The sequence below is a fragment of the Periophthalmus magnuspinnatus genome, chromosome 7 (assembly GCF_009829125.3).
Source record: "Periophthalmus magnuspinnatus isolate fPerMag1 chromosome 7, fPerMag1.2.pri, whole genome shotgun sequence".
NCBI classification, from domain to species: domain Eukaryota; kingdom Metazoa; phylum Chordata; class Actinopteri; order Gobiiformes; family Gobiidae; genus Periophthalmus; species Periophthalmus magnuspinnatus.
In genome coordinates this window covers 24,556,281-24,573,371 of record NC_047132.1, presented here as the reverse complement: position 1 = coordinate 24,573,371, position 17,091 = coordinate 24,556,281, and the positions used below count along the sequence as shown (strand labels likewise).

General features: G+C 38.7%; 1 protein-coding gene across 1 annotated transcript in view; it reads right to left on the bottom strand.

Annotated features, from left to right (window-relative positions):
- The window catches only part of LOC117373028 (ERC protein 2-like), a 118,175-nt gene that overhangs the window by 75,373 nt on the left and 25,711 nt on the right, over window positions 1-17,091 (bottom strand). Inside the window, 2 exon segments of the mRNA XM_055223075.1 lie at window positions 4,671-4,865; window positions 9,241-9,378. Coding sequence (XP_055079050.1) covers window positions 4,671-4,865; window positions 9,241-9,378 — 333 coding nt within the window.

The window sequence follows — 17,091 nt, the reverse complement described above, 5'->3', positions numbered from 1 at the left end:
GTGGCTGTGAAAATTATTATTATCATTCCAATGGTTTTTTTCTGAGTAAATGTTACAAATTAAGTAAACGTGTGTGGTGGTGGAGTTTTTCTTGGTAATTTAATTCCTATTCCAAGGTAAAGTGTACACTAAAGCTGACAATAAGGCTCACTGTATCGCACTAAAGAATGTGAAGTCAAAGTACCAATAGACCAATAATTCTGCACTTAATATAAAAACGCTCTACTTCTTACACACACTTATTAGTCAACACAGAAAAGAATGATGAAATCTTGGTGCGTTTCTGAAATAAGATGCAGATTAAGGCGTGTCTTGTTGAGTGCCTTCCCTGAGGTTATACTTTGAAAAGAAATGTTTAGTTCCAGAAATCCTTTATTTACTTTGGAATCAACAAAGTAGGACACTGAGGTCAACTTGAATAACCATCACTAAACCAAACATCTGCTAATACACAATGATCAGCCAATGAAAAAACATGCTGTATCACGGTAAGCTGCAGGTCAAAACGTAATAGTCAGTAAATATGCAACAGGGCCAATTGTAGTACTTTTTTTATTTTATTTTGACTTTTAAAACTATTTCGGACACCTTATCCTTGGTATTTCCTTTAGTATAATTTAAACTAATGTATTTGTTTTGGAAATACCTAAAAGCCTTAGCTGGCATAAAATTTGTCTGTACAAAACCCCATGCTGAGGTTGTTATGATTATGACTGCCTCTTCTGGCGCATTAGAAAGTGAAGTAATTTGCATGAAGCTAAAATAGTTTTGAGCTCAGAAAATATGTGGGATTACTGAAAATTGTGTGGATAAAATAAACCACAACTCCAGCTTTGTTTTTGATGAGGTTACAACAGTTCACGTTATATTATATTCCCATAGTGAAACATTAAGCACAGGGGGTCAGCTGATGGGACACTGTAAGATGATTTAAAGATCTTATATTACACAAAATTGACTCTTGTGAGCTTTAAGTCATGCTAGAATATTACCTAATCAAAAACATACTTGGCTGTGTTTTATTTCATTCACACATGTTTGAGTAACCCTTTATTATTAGTCTGTCTACATCTCCAAAGCTCAAAAATGCTCTGTTCCACCTTGTGATGTCATGAAGCGGTACTTTTCAAGTTAACAGCTATCTTCTACCTTTTGTTTAGTAGAGACTGTACATTCCAGGGCTGAAATTATTAAAATAATTCTAGTGAAGGTGTCTGGAGTTTAAAACACAGTGGAGCCCTTCCTGTATTATGGCATGACATCAGAAGGTGGAACAAAGCATTGTATCTGTATGAGAGAAGAACTCAGCCTAAATATGTAGGGTTTGTGTGTTAAAAATGTATGATTGAAACAAAACACATCTCCAGGTCTGTTTGTGATGAGGAAACAAGATTATAGAGCATGACACAATATGGGGCTTTAAATATGTCTGTATATCAAATTGTGAGTTCCATTATTTTCACGTATTTTCCGCACTATAAGCCGCACTTTTTTTCATAGTTTGTCCGGGGGTGCAATTTATACTCAGACTTATATGTGGAACTATTCAAGAATTTCACATCTTTGTTATTGTTACACTGATAACTGCACGAGGGCAATCTAGGCTTGTGTACCAGGATGACAGCCACGCAGAAGCGCCACTTCATCTGCTTCCGGAGCAGGTAGAGTTGTTCAGAAGCGACACCGAGGATGAAGATTTCAATCAATTTTGTGATTCAGAGTTGTGATGAAGATGTAAGATCACAGTAAACATCAGTGAACTATTGTGCCCCTCGTGTTTGTGGACAAGTCGACATATGTTACATTAGCGTCGTTATCTGATTAACTGTTAATCTCTTATGTTAATGTACCAGACACATATTCATTTTGCTGTCTATGCTTCATGTAGCCAAATAAATATAAATGTGATAAGTTAGCGTGCTGTACTGCTATTCAGCAGTTCTCTATTTTATTGTTATTATTATAACTTGCCTTTAAAGATAAAATGTCTTTTCTTGGTCTCAAATTTTGTAAAATAAATTTTCAGTGTGATATGTTTTTTTTTTTTTCATTATTACACATTTTTTCTCTGGTGCGACTTATACTCCGGAGCGACATATAATTTGGAACATACAGTATTACAAAAATGCAATGCAAAACAATCAAACTTTCTGTTCTGTATATGTGTGGATTCTGCCACTCAAAACCTGGAGAACAGTCACTTTTCAACAATCTACGTAACGCCTCACACAGACGGCACCTGGTTCATCTGCAACTCTTGTGTCGGGCCGGTTTAGCTGTGGTGTGACACATCAGAACCGGAGGCTCTGCTGTGCTGTTGGCGTCACCTCCTTTGAAGCTGCACGCGCAAGAGCACGTGTTCATAAACTATTACTTAACATAATTACATAACTATTTACTTATTAAGGCAAAAGGCGTGTGGTCAGCTCTGGCGTCCGGCAAAGACAAACTCCAATGGATTTGATCATGAGCTCCATGGCACCTCTGCCGGCACCTCCGCCGGCACCTCCACCGGCACCTCCGCCGGCACCTCCACACTGCACGGCATGCCGTGTGAGCTCCTCTCGGATTTTGTACTATACGGAATACTTGCAGCCACTGGACCAGAGCTGTACCGCGTGCAGTCTGAGCCTGGGGTAACCTTTTAAAGAGGTTACTCTGGGCTCAAGATATATATAGGTTCATAATTTCTCCACAGGTTAACTTTGACAGTAAAGAAATAATCTTGATTTCAATTATGAGCCAAATAATTGTGACTATAATTTTTCCCATAATCTAGCGAAACATTGAAATATTAACATCTGCGTTATAATTAATTGTGTTGTGTGCACATAACCATGCACTTGTCTGAGCATTCTACAGAGAAAGAGCATAAAATTTAATCTTTCGAAAGATCAAATTTGAAGTCGTAAAGATGATCGTCTTACAGCAGATGAGAAGAATGTTGTAAAAGTGAAAAATAAACAAAGTGATTATAGATTTGAGGAGACACGCCACAATGGCTCACTGTGTGCTAACATAAACAACAACTTTAAATGTTTGTGATTAGTGTCAATGACGAGTGGTATTATGAACTTGTGTAACTTTTTTGTAAGTGGTAGCTATATAAAACGCCATAAAACAAGACCCAATTTTCCCATAAAGGTGTCACTGAGATGGCTTGAATATTGCACCTATCCAATTGAACTGACTCATACTGAGGTAACAACTACATTGGGAACACAAAACTTGTTCAGATAAAATACAATTAATATTTTATATATCCTGTAGTTGAATTACTATAATATATTGACAATGGTATCTCAATCCAAAGCACATATAACCTGATTTTATTTGACCAATTGTATGAATTATTACACTTTTACTAGAGGTGGTGATGGAACATTCATTTTAGCCATACCACTCCAGCGTTGACCCCTTCATGCTGCACCAGACACAGGCTGAAAAATACCTAGACCTCAATTTCCCCTTTTTGAAGTTTACATAACAACTTTGACTCCTGCCAAGTACACAAAATAGTGCAATTATGGCCACACTTCTGTCAAGAGTGAGAATTTACTCCCAAACAGAATGACTGAGCTGCTACTGCTTTCATGTGGTACCGTGTCAGCATTCAGCAAGATATCATTTCACATGAACAAGATGTGCATATCAAATAAAAGAAGCATTCCCATAAATTCTGCAGACTGTGTTCTGGCTTGTAAACCTGAGAGAGGAGGAAGAAAGAGTAAAAAGACAACAGGGCCTCTGACCTGGCAACCATAGTGGCATAGCGGGATATGTTTGGTCATAAATCACCCAGTTTTAAAGTAGCTCTTAATCCTGTAAGCTAGTAGTGCAAAAAGGTTCTTTACCAGGCCATGTAACAGTCAATGCACACTGGGAGGTAGAATTAAGAGTGGATGTTATCTGGATAAATACAGAGTGCAAACAGCATATTACAACCTCTACAGTAGCTGAGACATCTTTTCTTTTTGTGCTATAAAGATAATTATAAAGTTCTTTGGTATTCCTTTGAAGAAGAACAAAATGTTTGAGAGAAAGGTAGTTATTATATTTTTTTTTCTGTATGGACTCTTCACCTTTGTCAGGGTAAGGTTTGCAGGTTAAAGTGAAGATGAAAGATATAGGAAATGACATAAATAGGGTGAAATGTACTAAATATACTAATAACAGTAGCTCAGTTGGTAGTGTTTGTCCACTGATCCAAAGGTTGGCGGTTCAAATCCCGCTCTCAACATAAACATCACTGGTTGAACAGTCAGATTCACAGACCTACAGTTTGATGGGTACTATTTTAACTCCCATAGATGAATGCTGTCATTGTGTACTTTGGCAAAACACTTAATCCCCCCTGCGTACACTGGTGTATGAATGTTTTTTGATGTAAAGTGCTTTGAGAGCCTTGGACGTGGAAAAGGGCTATTTGCCATCTAATAATAATGACTCCAACCACATGGCGTGAGTATGGAGCGTACAACTAGATCTAGAGTACTGTTTACTACATGTGGGCCTTGTAGCTAAATAGACAAATCAATAAAAAAGAAGGTTTCAGACTCAAGCCTATACCTAAGCATTTCCTTTATCATTGATAGACAGGGCCAGATTCTTACAAAAATAAAAACAACTGTAATGAATAAATATAAAAATACAAATTCTGATAATCTGACCTCTGCTTCCATGCGCTGGGTTTGTCCGGAGGTGGGGCTTGCGGGTTGGTTGTTGGTCTGCAGTAGTCTCTGAGGTTGGATGGTGGACAGTTTGTCTTTTAGTTCCTGGTTTTCTTTCTTCAGAAGCTCCATGTCCTCCAGCCTCATCCTGTCCTCTCTGTCCTTTTGTTCTCGCAGGTTCTCAATTACACGCTCCTGCAAGTGCAAAGATTAAAAAAAAATGAGGAACAAAACAGAATAATATTGCACTATTAATACTAATTCATAAGTAGGCTGTATTTTTGAGTATACATTAGCCTTCTAGCATAATTACCTAAGTTATTTGTCAAGGTTTTGTGAAAAGAGAAAACAAAATTGCATACGTCAGAGCGATAACTTTTTAGAGGGACTATAAAAAATTTTGATTGACCAACAGATGCAACAGGGTCTCCATTTTCCTTTAAGAAATGAAACAGGAAGTTCTAATGAAGTTGACAATAACTAACTTAGACTGTATTTAAATTACAACATGTATTAGTATAGTGAAATATAATATTAATTTGCCGTTAGTCATATACTAGTGTGTTTGTTCCAATCTCAGGTCTGTGACGAAGATTGGCAAATGCATTGGTTCAATCTCAGGTCTGGAGATAGGCCCCTGCAAGTTCATCCAGTTCAGTAAATAACAGTATGGAATTTATAGTATGCCTGTATTGTGCAAGGATAACCATTCAATCATTTTGTGTTCAATCTTTTTTAAAAATCTGACTTGGTCCGTGAGCGAGAAGTCTTGCCAGCAGGCTTCACGGAGCGCGGCCAAAGACAAACTCATAAATGCCATTCATAAATAATACTTGCATAAATAATAGTGAAGAAGGCAAACCAGCGCCAAGTGGAACAGTGAGAGAACGAGGAAGGGAAGAAAAAGTGTTGAGGGACAAAGACAGATTTATAGAGAACTGAATTGGAAAGTAGCACAGATCACTTGTGAACTGCTCTGCATTGCCAACTGATAAACCGGACTGTGAATGTTTAGGCCATAACTTTCCCTCTCTAATCTCATTGGACAGCAGCCTGACATAGGTGAAGGTGTGGACTGGAGCGATTATAAAGGTGTTTATTCAGGTGTTTATTTAGGCACAGAGCACAGCCCGGTAACCAGGCTTTACGATGTGGCATCGCCGCATGATTGGCAGCTCCTTGGACCAATACTCCCCCAAAACTGGCACTGTACAGCTCTAGCTCTCCATACAGGGCTTTGCAATAGACAGACAGACATTAACCACATGGTTAATAGGTCCTGGGTGTTTTCCCCACATTATAAAATATCTGAAGGATGTTTGGGGTTTAGGGAAGGAGACCAGGATGTGATAATAAAAACAGCCTCAAAGAGATTTTAAAGTGAGGCATTTGCATAAACACACATAACATCCCAGGCAAAGGATGAAAATAAATAAATTCTCATCTAACTAAGTCAAATATTTCAAGAAAAGGGACATTGTATTTTCAACACAGCATTTAATGCCACGTAAAGGGTTGGCTTCAAGTTATAATCAGACCATTTTACTTGACTTCAACTTGCTAGACCTCACAGGCAAATAAGTAAAACTTTGATCTTTCAAGACCAGATTTATAGTAATTGAAGTTTTTGTGACAATGGAGGTAGTGGGAAGAGAAAAAAAGTTAAGTACACATTTAACAAAGGTTTCCTTGAACACAAGAAATGTTATAGAGTATATTAAAACTACTTTTGGGTTAGGCTACTTTGCTTTCAGTACAGATTTCAAGAATTTGGTCCACCTTTTGAACCCAGGCAAAGACCAAAACTCATATTATAGAGCCCAGGCTTTCAGCCCCAGCCAGTTAATTAGGACCGCAGAACTGTGGCTAGAGCCTGGCTCCAACAGCCAGTTTGTGACAGCCTGCGCAATTAGCAACACACACTCTGCCTCTTGTAAACACAAATACACACACCCTTTCTTCACCGCAAAATCCAAAAGGCTCACCCAGCACACTCCTCATCACTGCAGAAGGCTGTGTAGGCGACATCTGAAGTGGTTTCTGGGTAAATACATGGGCTGACAGAAAAAGAAGTTGCTTTTTATATTGCTATGGTCCTGTCCATTTCAAAGCCTTCTGACAACACAAAAACACATTTAGGTGATAAAAGATGATTTTAAGCAAAAACATTGGGTCCTAGTGAAGTTAGCCAAGAGGATGCACATATCCACAACTTCCATTACTCAAAGCTGGCAAATGACAGAGTAAGCCTTTTAAGCTTGGAATGAATCCGCCTCATTTCAAATGAATTTTGCGAATAATACATGCAAATTCAATACATTTGCTGGAAAACAGATGCAGGACAATACACAACTAATTTTGAAAAATAGAGCTAGACATTTGCATCTGGCCTCACTGGGAATTTTAGCCAGCAATCAGTGCCAACACAATGTAAACCAGAATCCATCTTTTAGTTTACAATAGAAACAAACATGAGACTTGGAAGCCTTTTCTGTGCCTATTGTGCCAAAGCAATCATTTTAGACTATAGTCCTAACAATATGCGTGCTTGTACTAACTCTGAACATGCAATCGACCGAAGCAAGACAGAGTCCTTCTGAAATCAAGCCAGTCATTTCAGATAGTGTTTTGACGGGCAAGGCTGTTTGACATTTCACGGTCATTTTGAATCCATATTATAATGTTAAATCTGCCTCCAATTAGAAATTAAATGTGCCCTATCGAGAATAAGTACTGAAGCCCTCTGTTATTGAAGATTAGGCATGAAAATTAAAACTGTATAACTTCATTTCATTTAATAGTTGAAGAGCTCAAATAAAATCTACAATACAAAAAAAGGGAATGATATTGTACAGTAGAGGGAACAACCATGCAGATTAGCTTTTTAAACACATGGCAAAAAGAATATTAGACGAGGCCAACTTTTTACATTACGTACTAGCTTTCAAAGTGCCAATCAGGGTGTAAAAATAACAAACAGATATATCAAATAACAAAAACTATTCCACTAAACTTACTAAAACAGGAATGCTGTGTTTTACAGCTCCAGGCCTTTACCAAAGTCTTTCTCTTTGTGATATATTTTGTGTTAAGTCTGCTCTGTTGCTGATGTCTGTTTTCCTTTTTGTGGAACCCTGGCTATGTGAGCTTTTGTCCTGGATTGGTGGGTTGTTTAAATAGTTTCTCCTGATTGGCTTATGGCCCCTGCTTCTCCTTCTCCCTGATTGGAGCATGGCATCATCACTTTGCCTATTAGCACACCTGCTGCTGGCCTTCGTGGTCTGTGTGCCATTTTGTTCATGTGTCTCTAGTTGTTTGTCACTCTGTCTTCTTTTATGTGTGTATGAAAGGTTAGTTTGCCTTTATGTTCTTGTAAATTTAGTTTTAACCATATCCTGTGTATATATTTTAGCTCAGGGGTCTCAATATCAAATTAGCTGGGGGCCGCAGGAGGCAGAGTCTGGGTGAGGCTGGGCTTATCAGGTATTCCACATATGCCAATTTCTGTGGATTTTATGGATAGACATTGTTATTTGTTGAATCTTTTGCAACGGGAGTACAAAACGCGAGTGACACATGTGTTCGGGGTTTACCAATTTGACGAAACCTTCTACACGCAACATGGTAATGTCACACTAACATTAAACTTTCATATTGTCCTGCAGGCTACAAAATATTGTCTCGGGGGCTGCAATTGGCACCCGGGCTGTGAGCTTGAGACCCCTGTTTTAGCTAATTTTGTTACACACATCTGTTACATTCCTGTTTATTAAATTACTACATTATTTTACTTGTTTGTTTTGTTGCCTCCCTGACCTTAGCACCGTTGGGTTGTAACAGTGTGCACCCACTTTTAATCCAGACAACTGTTACAACTTTTGAGTACCATCACTACAAGGAGTTGTATCAAAACCCAGAACTAATACTGAAATACTCTTGACTTGAAAAAGACCACATGGTAATTTTAAAGAAACTATTATTTTATGTTGAAAATTCCACTTTTCATCTAAACGTCATTGTGTTCATCATATTTTCTGCCATCATCGTGTTGTCTAAACCATTATTGTGTACCAAGCCATTTCTTTTTCAAGTCATGACATTTTAGTAAGACAGATAGTTAGTTAGATAGACATAACAAGACTACAAAAAAATGCTGAGCACCCATTATTATTTTTTCCTCCGCAGTCTCATTGTACATTTCTTACTTATTACCATTTTTATTCATAGCCCTCTTTGCATTCCATGACCCCTTGACTCGTCCATCTAAACATGCCTCCTGGGACCATTACATTCTCTTATATTTCTATCTTCCACTCATCCCATAGATCATCTCCTCCCTGAGTCCAGTACAGTTGCAGACTTGGACTAACGCTGTGTCTATGTAAACTACAGCTCTTTCTTTCCTCAGTCTGTCTGGATGGCGCACATCATCTCCTGTGGTCCAGTGCCTATAAATCGCAGAATGATGTCAGTAAATAGGGACGCTGAGTCATAACAAACCGAGCACTTTAATCAGGCATACCTTTGACCGACTTCCTGTAACGCCCCCTTTTCCCAGAGTCAGACGTACCTTTTCAGATAGGGCCTCCTCTAGTGTGGCCAAAGCTGTGTCGGTGTTACTCGAGTCAGTTTGAAGGCCTTGGACTCTTTCCCTTAAACCGGCCAGCTGTTTGTCTTTATCTCTCAATTGTTCCAACAGGTTTTCGATCTAGGAAGCGGGACAGAAACAAAACAAGTGGAGAAGTGGGTTATTGCACATACAGCAGAAAATTAGTCCTGTCACGATGATTACTATATGGCGTTATAGCGATAATTTATACAATATTTATCGTGGTATCGTTTTGCTTTGTACTATAAGGGATCTTTTAGTTTTTTGTGTTGTTTTTTTGTGCTACGATAAGATTTGAGCTGTAGACAGTTGAATAAATACTTTATTGGGGATAATTTTACATAAGAGCTCTTGTCTCAGTGGCATATATTAGTTTCAATATTATCGTTTATCGTTTATATGTTCTGCAATATATAGTGTCGTATCGTTTAAGTCTGATAGAAACAATCATTTAATTAATAGTAGTAATTAGTAATTGGGAACATTTTAGTTAAAAGTGCATTATGAGAATATAACTTGTGTCTGCCACTCTGCTAGTAACTTTGGCCAGCGGATTGTCTCCATGGCGATAGAGATGCTGTGGAACCTTCCAGGCAAAAGAATATAATCTCCACAGACAAAAAATCAGGCAGAAAAGTTGCATAGTGTACCTTTAAAACCTCTAAATCAAATCGCTAGTTTATTACTGCAATAGAATGCTCTTAAAACCCATTTGCTCGTACACATGTAAAATGGATCAGCCTAATGTTGAATTGGCTTCAACAACTTTTTGAAACACAGTATTGCAATAAAATGTAAGAAGGGCTTATAATTTTGATATAGTGTAATCATGTGATATTTTATGTTTAGCGCAGAGTTGACACCGTTTGTTGTTCTTGTAACTATTTATGCGTTGTTGTTAATGTTACTGCTTTGGTGTGTGACACTTGGTTGCTATGCCGACGAGTTCAAATAAAATTTCTATTCGTCAGCTACTGGTCTGTTTTGGAGACTGGTTCTAGTGAGTTGAGACTGCTGTTGTTTTTGCTCTTGTTTTGGCATGGGTTACGGGTTACAGTTGCCCTTGTGTTCAGATAATAAACAATCAGAAGAAATTTGGTGTGCTTCCTTACACCAGAATGCTACAATACATATTTAAATTTGAAAACATCATTTGAAAATCCTTGAACTTGCCCTATTTTGTACCAAATTTTGCCCACACTTTTGTATTTTGGATAATTGCAGTTAATCGTTTGCTAAAAAAACAAGTGCAAATCTTTCTGTGGTGTTGCAGTTGTGGCGGTAGGAGTTATGTTCGCGAGGCTTTATCAGATGGACACACACTAAGCCCAGTACACAACACGCTGCGAGGTTTACCAGACAAAACACTAGCAGATGCAGCTGAGGTGGGACAGTGTGCCAAAGACGTCCCCCAGGCCTCCAACTGCATTTCAAACCACGAGAACATCTGGTGGCTTGACACTTGCTTGTGGCATATCAACAATTTGAACACAATCATTTTAGTGTAGCGATAATTCTTTTCTCTGGTTGGAAAAGTAGGTCAGTTTTAAAGTAAATGCTCGACTTGTGCATGTTTCCATTTTCATTTTTGACTTCTTTTGACTTTTTTTAAGGACAGACAAAGCGCCATTCATGACTTCTGCAAAGCATTAATACCACATTTGACCCAAAGTGGAGTTTTTTCAAGATCGGGGCATATGTTGTACAAAGCAAGACACACATCCACTGAAAGAATCCATTATTTTGTGAACATGAGAATCCAATAATGGCAAACTAGCAAGCACTTTGGGTCATCAAAAAACCAAAGTGTAATTGAAAGTGTGACGGGGTAAAAATGCCCATTGGGGGAATGAGCCACATACCAGTCATGGGTACGCAGATAGATAATGTCCAAATCTCTACAAATGAATCCAATTAGACTCCAGACTTTGGTGTTCGCTGGTCTCTGGAGTGCACAAGTGAGGATTTAATAGGGCCATCTTGGTTTTGGCAAAGGCGGGTAAGTAGCAGGGGGGTGGGAAAGGCCCACGAATGCTCTTGGGCAGATCTTGATAGGTTAATAGCAGTCATTACTGAACCAGCTATAGGCTCTGGTGGGTCACTCAGACGATAGGAACACTCAGGCCTTTGGGAATGACGGGAAAGCTTCACACTATCAAAGTCTGATAAAACTCCAGGCAATTTATGGTTTCCATGGGTGTGTTCCAGACCCTGAGAAATCTGCTGTTGGACCACGTCATATTGATTTGTCTGGATATTTTTCTTTTGATGTCATGTTATTTATCAAACTTTTATGATGGCTATTTAAGTCCAAGAAACAACACATTACGTAATCTAGCATTAACAATAGCAAGGAGTGGGATAACATGCTTATCTCCGCTGTGGTAAAGAAGTACAAACAAGACCAAAACATAGCTTCAGCCTTGGGCTGTGTTGTCTATGTTTGAAATACTGTAACATACACAGTTTTAAGTCCTTCATAAACATCAATGAGCTTTATTCCAGTTCAAATTGAGCATGTGGGCTCTGGCCTTCAATAAAAGATGACATTCTTTACTAGCCTAAGTTTGCTTTGGCCTTGCCATGCAAAATGTAACCGTTTTTCAATGTAAAAATGACCTTGTAACATGGTTCTAAGTGAAATTGTGCAGAAAAACATTAAACATTGCTTAAATCATATAGGAGCTGATGGGAACATGTGACATGGGTCAAGGATATGGGAAAGAGGCAGAGGAATTCTTTCATAACTCTGGAAGCCTAAACATAGTCTGAAGAGAAAAGTCTTTTGTGGACGGTGGAGGTGCAGGATAGCCACATGCCTTTTTGAGACCACAGGGGCCTCTGCCATTCCAGTAGCAAAGATGTTATGATGAGAGCAGCAGCCATTCATTTTATCTCTCGTTCTGAGGGGCTAAACTAATCTGCACTCCTGCATCCCAGAGAGGACATATGCAGCCAGATACACACAGGCCTTTATCATTAAAGTATAGTGCACATATGTCGTCCCACCATGAGCACTTCCTCTCAAACAAGACCACCTACTACAGCGAGCTGCAGTGTCTGTCCCAGTCAGTCTGAGCCTCAGTGTGCACTCGTCACAAACCGTGACACTTATCTTAGTCACATCCGGTGACTACACCCCCACAGTTTACTGCTTTACTGTTTAGATTGTGAGAAGTATTTCACGTGGGAATGATGCCGACACAGTTAGTTTCTGATGACCTTGAAATCTGAAGTAAGGCTGGTTGATGTAAAAATAAAACGTTTTAATATCACATTTTTGAGTCATTTAAATCTTAATTATTTGAATTTATGTTTTGTTTAAAAAGATAACCTGTCAGGGAAGAATGTGTTTAATGTCAATATCAGTTGCGTTTTGTGATTCCTGTTTTAAAATACATTACATGAGCTCCAGGTTTTTCAATACTGGTCTATGCTACAATTTTCCCATTCACAAACATATCTGGAGTTGTGTTTTGTTTCATTCACACATGTTTAACACACAAACCCTGCATATTTAGGATGAGTTCTTCTCTCAAACAGAAAACACCATTCCAATGTGTGATGTCATGTGGTAATACAGGAAGTGCTCCAGTGTGTTTTTAAACTCCAGACACCTTCACTAGAATCAGTTGGAGTATTTCAGCCCTGGAAATGCCAATGTCTACTAATCAAAAGATTAAAGGCAGCGGTTAACTTGAAAACGATGGCTTCATGACATCACAAGGTGGAACAGAGCATTTTGAGTTTTGAAGATGTAGACAGATTAATAATAAAAGTTTATTCAAAACACAAATCCAGGTATGTTTTTGGTGAGATAACGTGGCTTAAACTTCACAAGAGTCAGCTTTGTGTAATATAGATCCTTTAAACTGTAATTGGGTCATCTCCTAACTAATAATTAAATGAATCACACTATTTTGTTTTGGTAGTGACTTGGTAGTGTCTGAGGCATTCATGTAAAACAAATAGCTGTCAGCACCACAATTTCCACTTCTTGCTCAATCAGCCTTATTGTCCTGTGGGAGACTTGTTGATTCCCTGTGGTTGCAACCAAACCTTTTTAGACCATTAGAACAAGTTGAGCACTAATCTAATAGGAAACAAGTAAAGTGTATCAGACTATGTTACTCTGGCAAAAAAAAACAAAAAAAAACTTGATCTAAAAACAGCTTGGTCTGGGGCACGACCACAAAACCTCCCTTTACTCCATCCAAACTCCAAACTCAAATGCTGATTCTCCAAAAAGAAGTTACACACAAAAGAGACCCGCGCGGAGCTGGGGCCACTGTAAAAATAAAATCATTTGTATTTTTAAAACTCGTGTGGACCAATAAAAATACCAAAACAATAATGGAACGGCCTTCTCTCAAATGATTCTTGTTGCTGCGCGCTTGTCATCGCCTTCTGAAAATATGACAGGGACCATTGTAAAACCCAAAGACCCTGGCACCAAGATGTCAAACAAAACATATATGAGCAAAGGGAAAATAACCACAAACTGAACAATAAGTAGTAACTGTCAATATTCCTCCTACACAGATCTAGGCCACTGTCAGAAACACACAAAAGACTACAATTTGTCATCCAAATACAACACTTGAGACTTTTATGGGATTTCAGTCTGTTTTCACTGAATTCGGGGCATGTTGTTCCCATTTGTACAAAGTTTTATTTTATTCCCACAATAATTTACAGGATTATTGAAGAGATTTGCTCAAGATGGGTCCGAATAAAAAATAAATAAACACATCTTCAAATAGAAACTTGAAATTTAACTCAAAGAGGGTAGAAGTAGGTATTAAATATCAAAAATCCAATTCGAATCTGTGATAAATCTAGTATTGAAGCAAGTATCAATGCAAAAAAATCAACTTTTCTGAGCAGAAAAGTTTAAAAAGTCTGAGTTTTTGATTGTTCTTGTGCTTTATCAAAATACATAAGACCAGTCTATTGTGTTAAAAAGAACGTTTTTATTATCATTGGAGTATCAAGTATCAAATATCAAATATCAAGCCTGTTCGCTAGTATAAAATCGGGTTTGAAACGTTAGTATTGTGACACTCTTGCGCTCTTTCCCAAATCCAGATACATAAAAAAGAGATGCCAAGAAAAATACCAAATCAACAAACAAATCCAAGACTACTAGAAGACAGATGTAGCTGTAGCAACGCCAGAAGAAAAAGTATCTGAAACAAGTACGATACTTTTCACTTTTCCATCAGAAAGTCACCTCTGATCCTGCTGTTAACTTCAGTTCCATCAGATATTCAGCCATCAGTGGTCAAAGCTGCCAGGGCATCATATAGTGTACGCTGGCGCCCCCATGTGGTAGAATATAGCAATGGTTTTATTTTGTACTCAAGCGTGAAAGTCACTCTTTGCTGTGCATTAAAGGAGTAGTAGTTGAAGTTCAGTCTCGTGTAATTACTGAGATGTAATGAGCCACTGAAGAGGAAGTTACACTAACCCAAAAAAGCCCCCAGAAGACCTGAGTTTGCCAAGTCATAACTGGCAACGAAAAAGAGACAAAGTAACACAGAACTAATTCACACCTCTCCCCCGCCCCACCTCAAATGACCTTCCTCATGTCATGCTGCTTTTGCTTGAACTGCTATTACTCATAGGTTATTGTCCGGAACAACAGAACATTGACTTCATAAAACAAGTGGTGCCCAGGAGAGAAAGAAAGAAAGAAAGAGAGAGAGACAGAGAGAGGATGGAGAGGGAAAGAACGGGGAGAGAAACAGACAGAGACGACATAGGACAGAGAGAGGACAGAGGGAAAAAGAGACGACAGAGAGAAAGAGAGTGAGAGAGAACAGAGAGAAACAGAGAGAGAGAGACAGGGAGAGACAGCATAGGACAGAGAGAGAGGACAGAGAGAGAGAAAGAGACAAAGAGAGACGACATGGGACAGACAGAGAGGACAGAGGGAAAAAGAGAGATGACAGAGAGAAAGAGAGCGAGAGAGAACAGAGAGAAAAAGAGAGAGAGACAGAGAGAGAACAGAGAGAGAGACAGGTAGAGGCAGCATAGGACAGAGAGAGAGGACAGAGAGAGAGAGAGACAAAGAGTGACAACATAGGACAGAGAGAGAGGACAGAGAGAAAAAGAGAGAGAGTTGACAGAGAAAAAGCAAGAGAGAACAGAGAGAAAAAGAGAGAGAGGACAGAGAAGGAGGGAGATGACAGAGAGAAAGAGAGAGGACAGAAAGAGAGAGACGACAGACAAAAAGAGACGACAGAGAGAGAGAGACAACAGAGAGAGGGGGGACTACAGAGAGAAAGAGATGACAGAGACAGGGCAGGGAGAAAGAGAGAAACGGCAGAGAGACAGAAAGAGACGGCATAGAGAAAGAGAGAGAGACGACAGACAAAAAGAGATGACAGAGACAGGAGAGAGAGAGAGAGAAAGAGAGAGATGACAGAGAGAGGAAGAGAGAGAGATGGCATAGAGTTAAAAAGAGAGAGATGAGAGAGAGAAAGTGAGAGAGAGGAAGACAGAAAGAGATGACAGAGAGAAAAAGAGAGATAACAAAGAGATGACGGAGAGAAAAAGATGACAGAGAGAGAGGGTAGAGAGAAAGAGAAAGGTGACAGAGAGAGGAAGACGGCAGAGAGAAGGCAGAGAGAAAGAGAGACAACAGAGAGAGACGACAAAGAGAAAGACAGAGAGAGAGACGACAGAGAGAAAGAGTGAGATGTCAGAGAGAAAGTGAGAGGTGACAGACAGAGAGAAAAGAGAGAGGGAGACAGAGAGGAAAGGAGGGACAAAGAACAATGTACAGAAATCATCCACAAGTTTCACAAAAAGAGGGAACTGCCAGACATTTTTATAATTAGGGACACCATTTACTAAGTGTTATCAATGAACAAAAGCAACGTATGTTAATTAAGAACTAGTTAATTCTTAGTAATGTAGTAATGTATGTAGCATTGTAATTTAGGATGACTCAATCTGTTTCTTGAGTGAAAAGTTGGCCTGGTCTGGCAGTTTTCCCAATAAAGAAGCATTGTTTCTATCAACAGGCTATATATTTCACATGGATGCACAAACATGGACATACAGTAAATGGGATGTTTTGCTGATGTAGTAAGTGGTATTTCAGTACACAGCCCCCCTTGAAATACAAAACAGAATTAAGTTGTCTTTCTGAATGTCATTTAAAAGCCTGGTCTGGCTCGGGAACCTAACGTTGTGGACTCTTTTGATCAACAACTGTCCAGTCCACAACGGTTTAAAAATATGAGCAGTCACAGGATACCGGTTTCTTCCATGCCTCAATATTTTATGTACACAGACTCCAGAAAGCATTCAAAGGCCAAGGAAAGAAACACTCATCAAAGCAGAACCAGGATCAAGTGGAAGAGACAGAATTTTCTATGGGTCTCACTTGGATTAGGACCGAGGCCTGTGACTCCCAAGCATTTATTCTGCTCCTAACAAACTTGGCAAAAACAAAAGCACCAGGTATTCATCATCATAAGAAACAAACAAACATGAGCATACTGTAGGTACATAATTAGTAATTATGAATACACAAAACCTATGTATTATATGAGGCACACATTGATCAACACGCACATAAAGGTATAATCTTACTTTTCTTCTGTAAGCCAATGGAAATATGTCTGCACTGGGGTTTATTTTATGTTGTTTTACTTCATTTTGCTAAATATAACACAAAATCCAGGTCTGAGAATGCATGTTTTTGAGGGTTTTTTTTGTTGTTGTTTTTTTGCAATCCCCACTCCAAAAAAAATAAAAAATCTAAATAGTTTTTGCCCTCTTAAGCTAATGAAGATATGG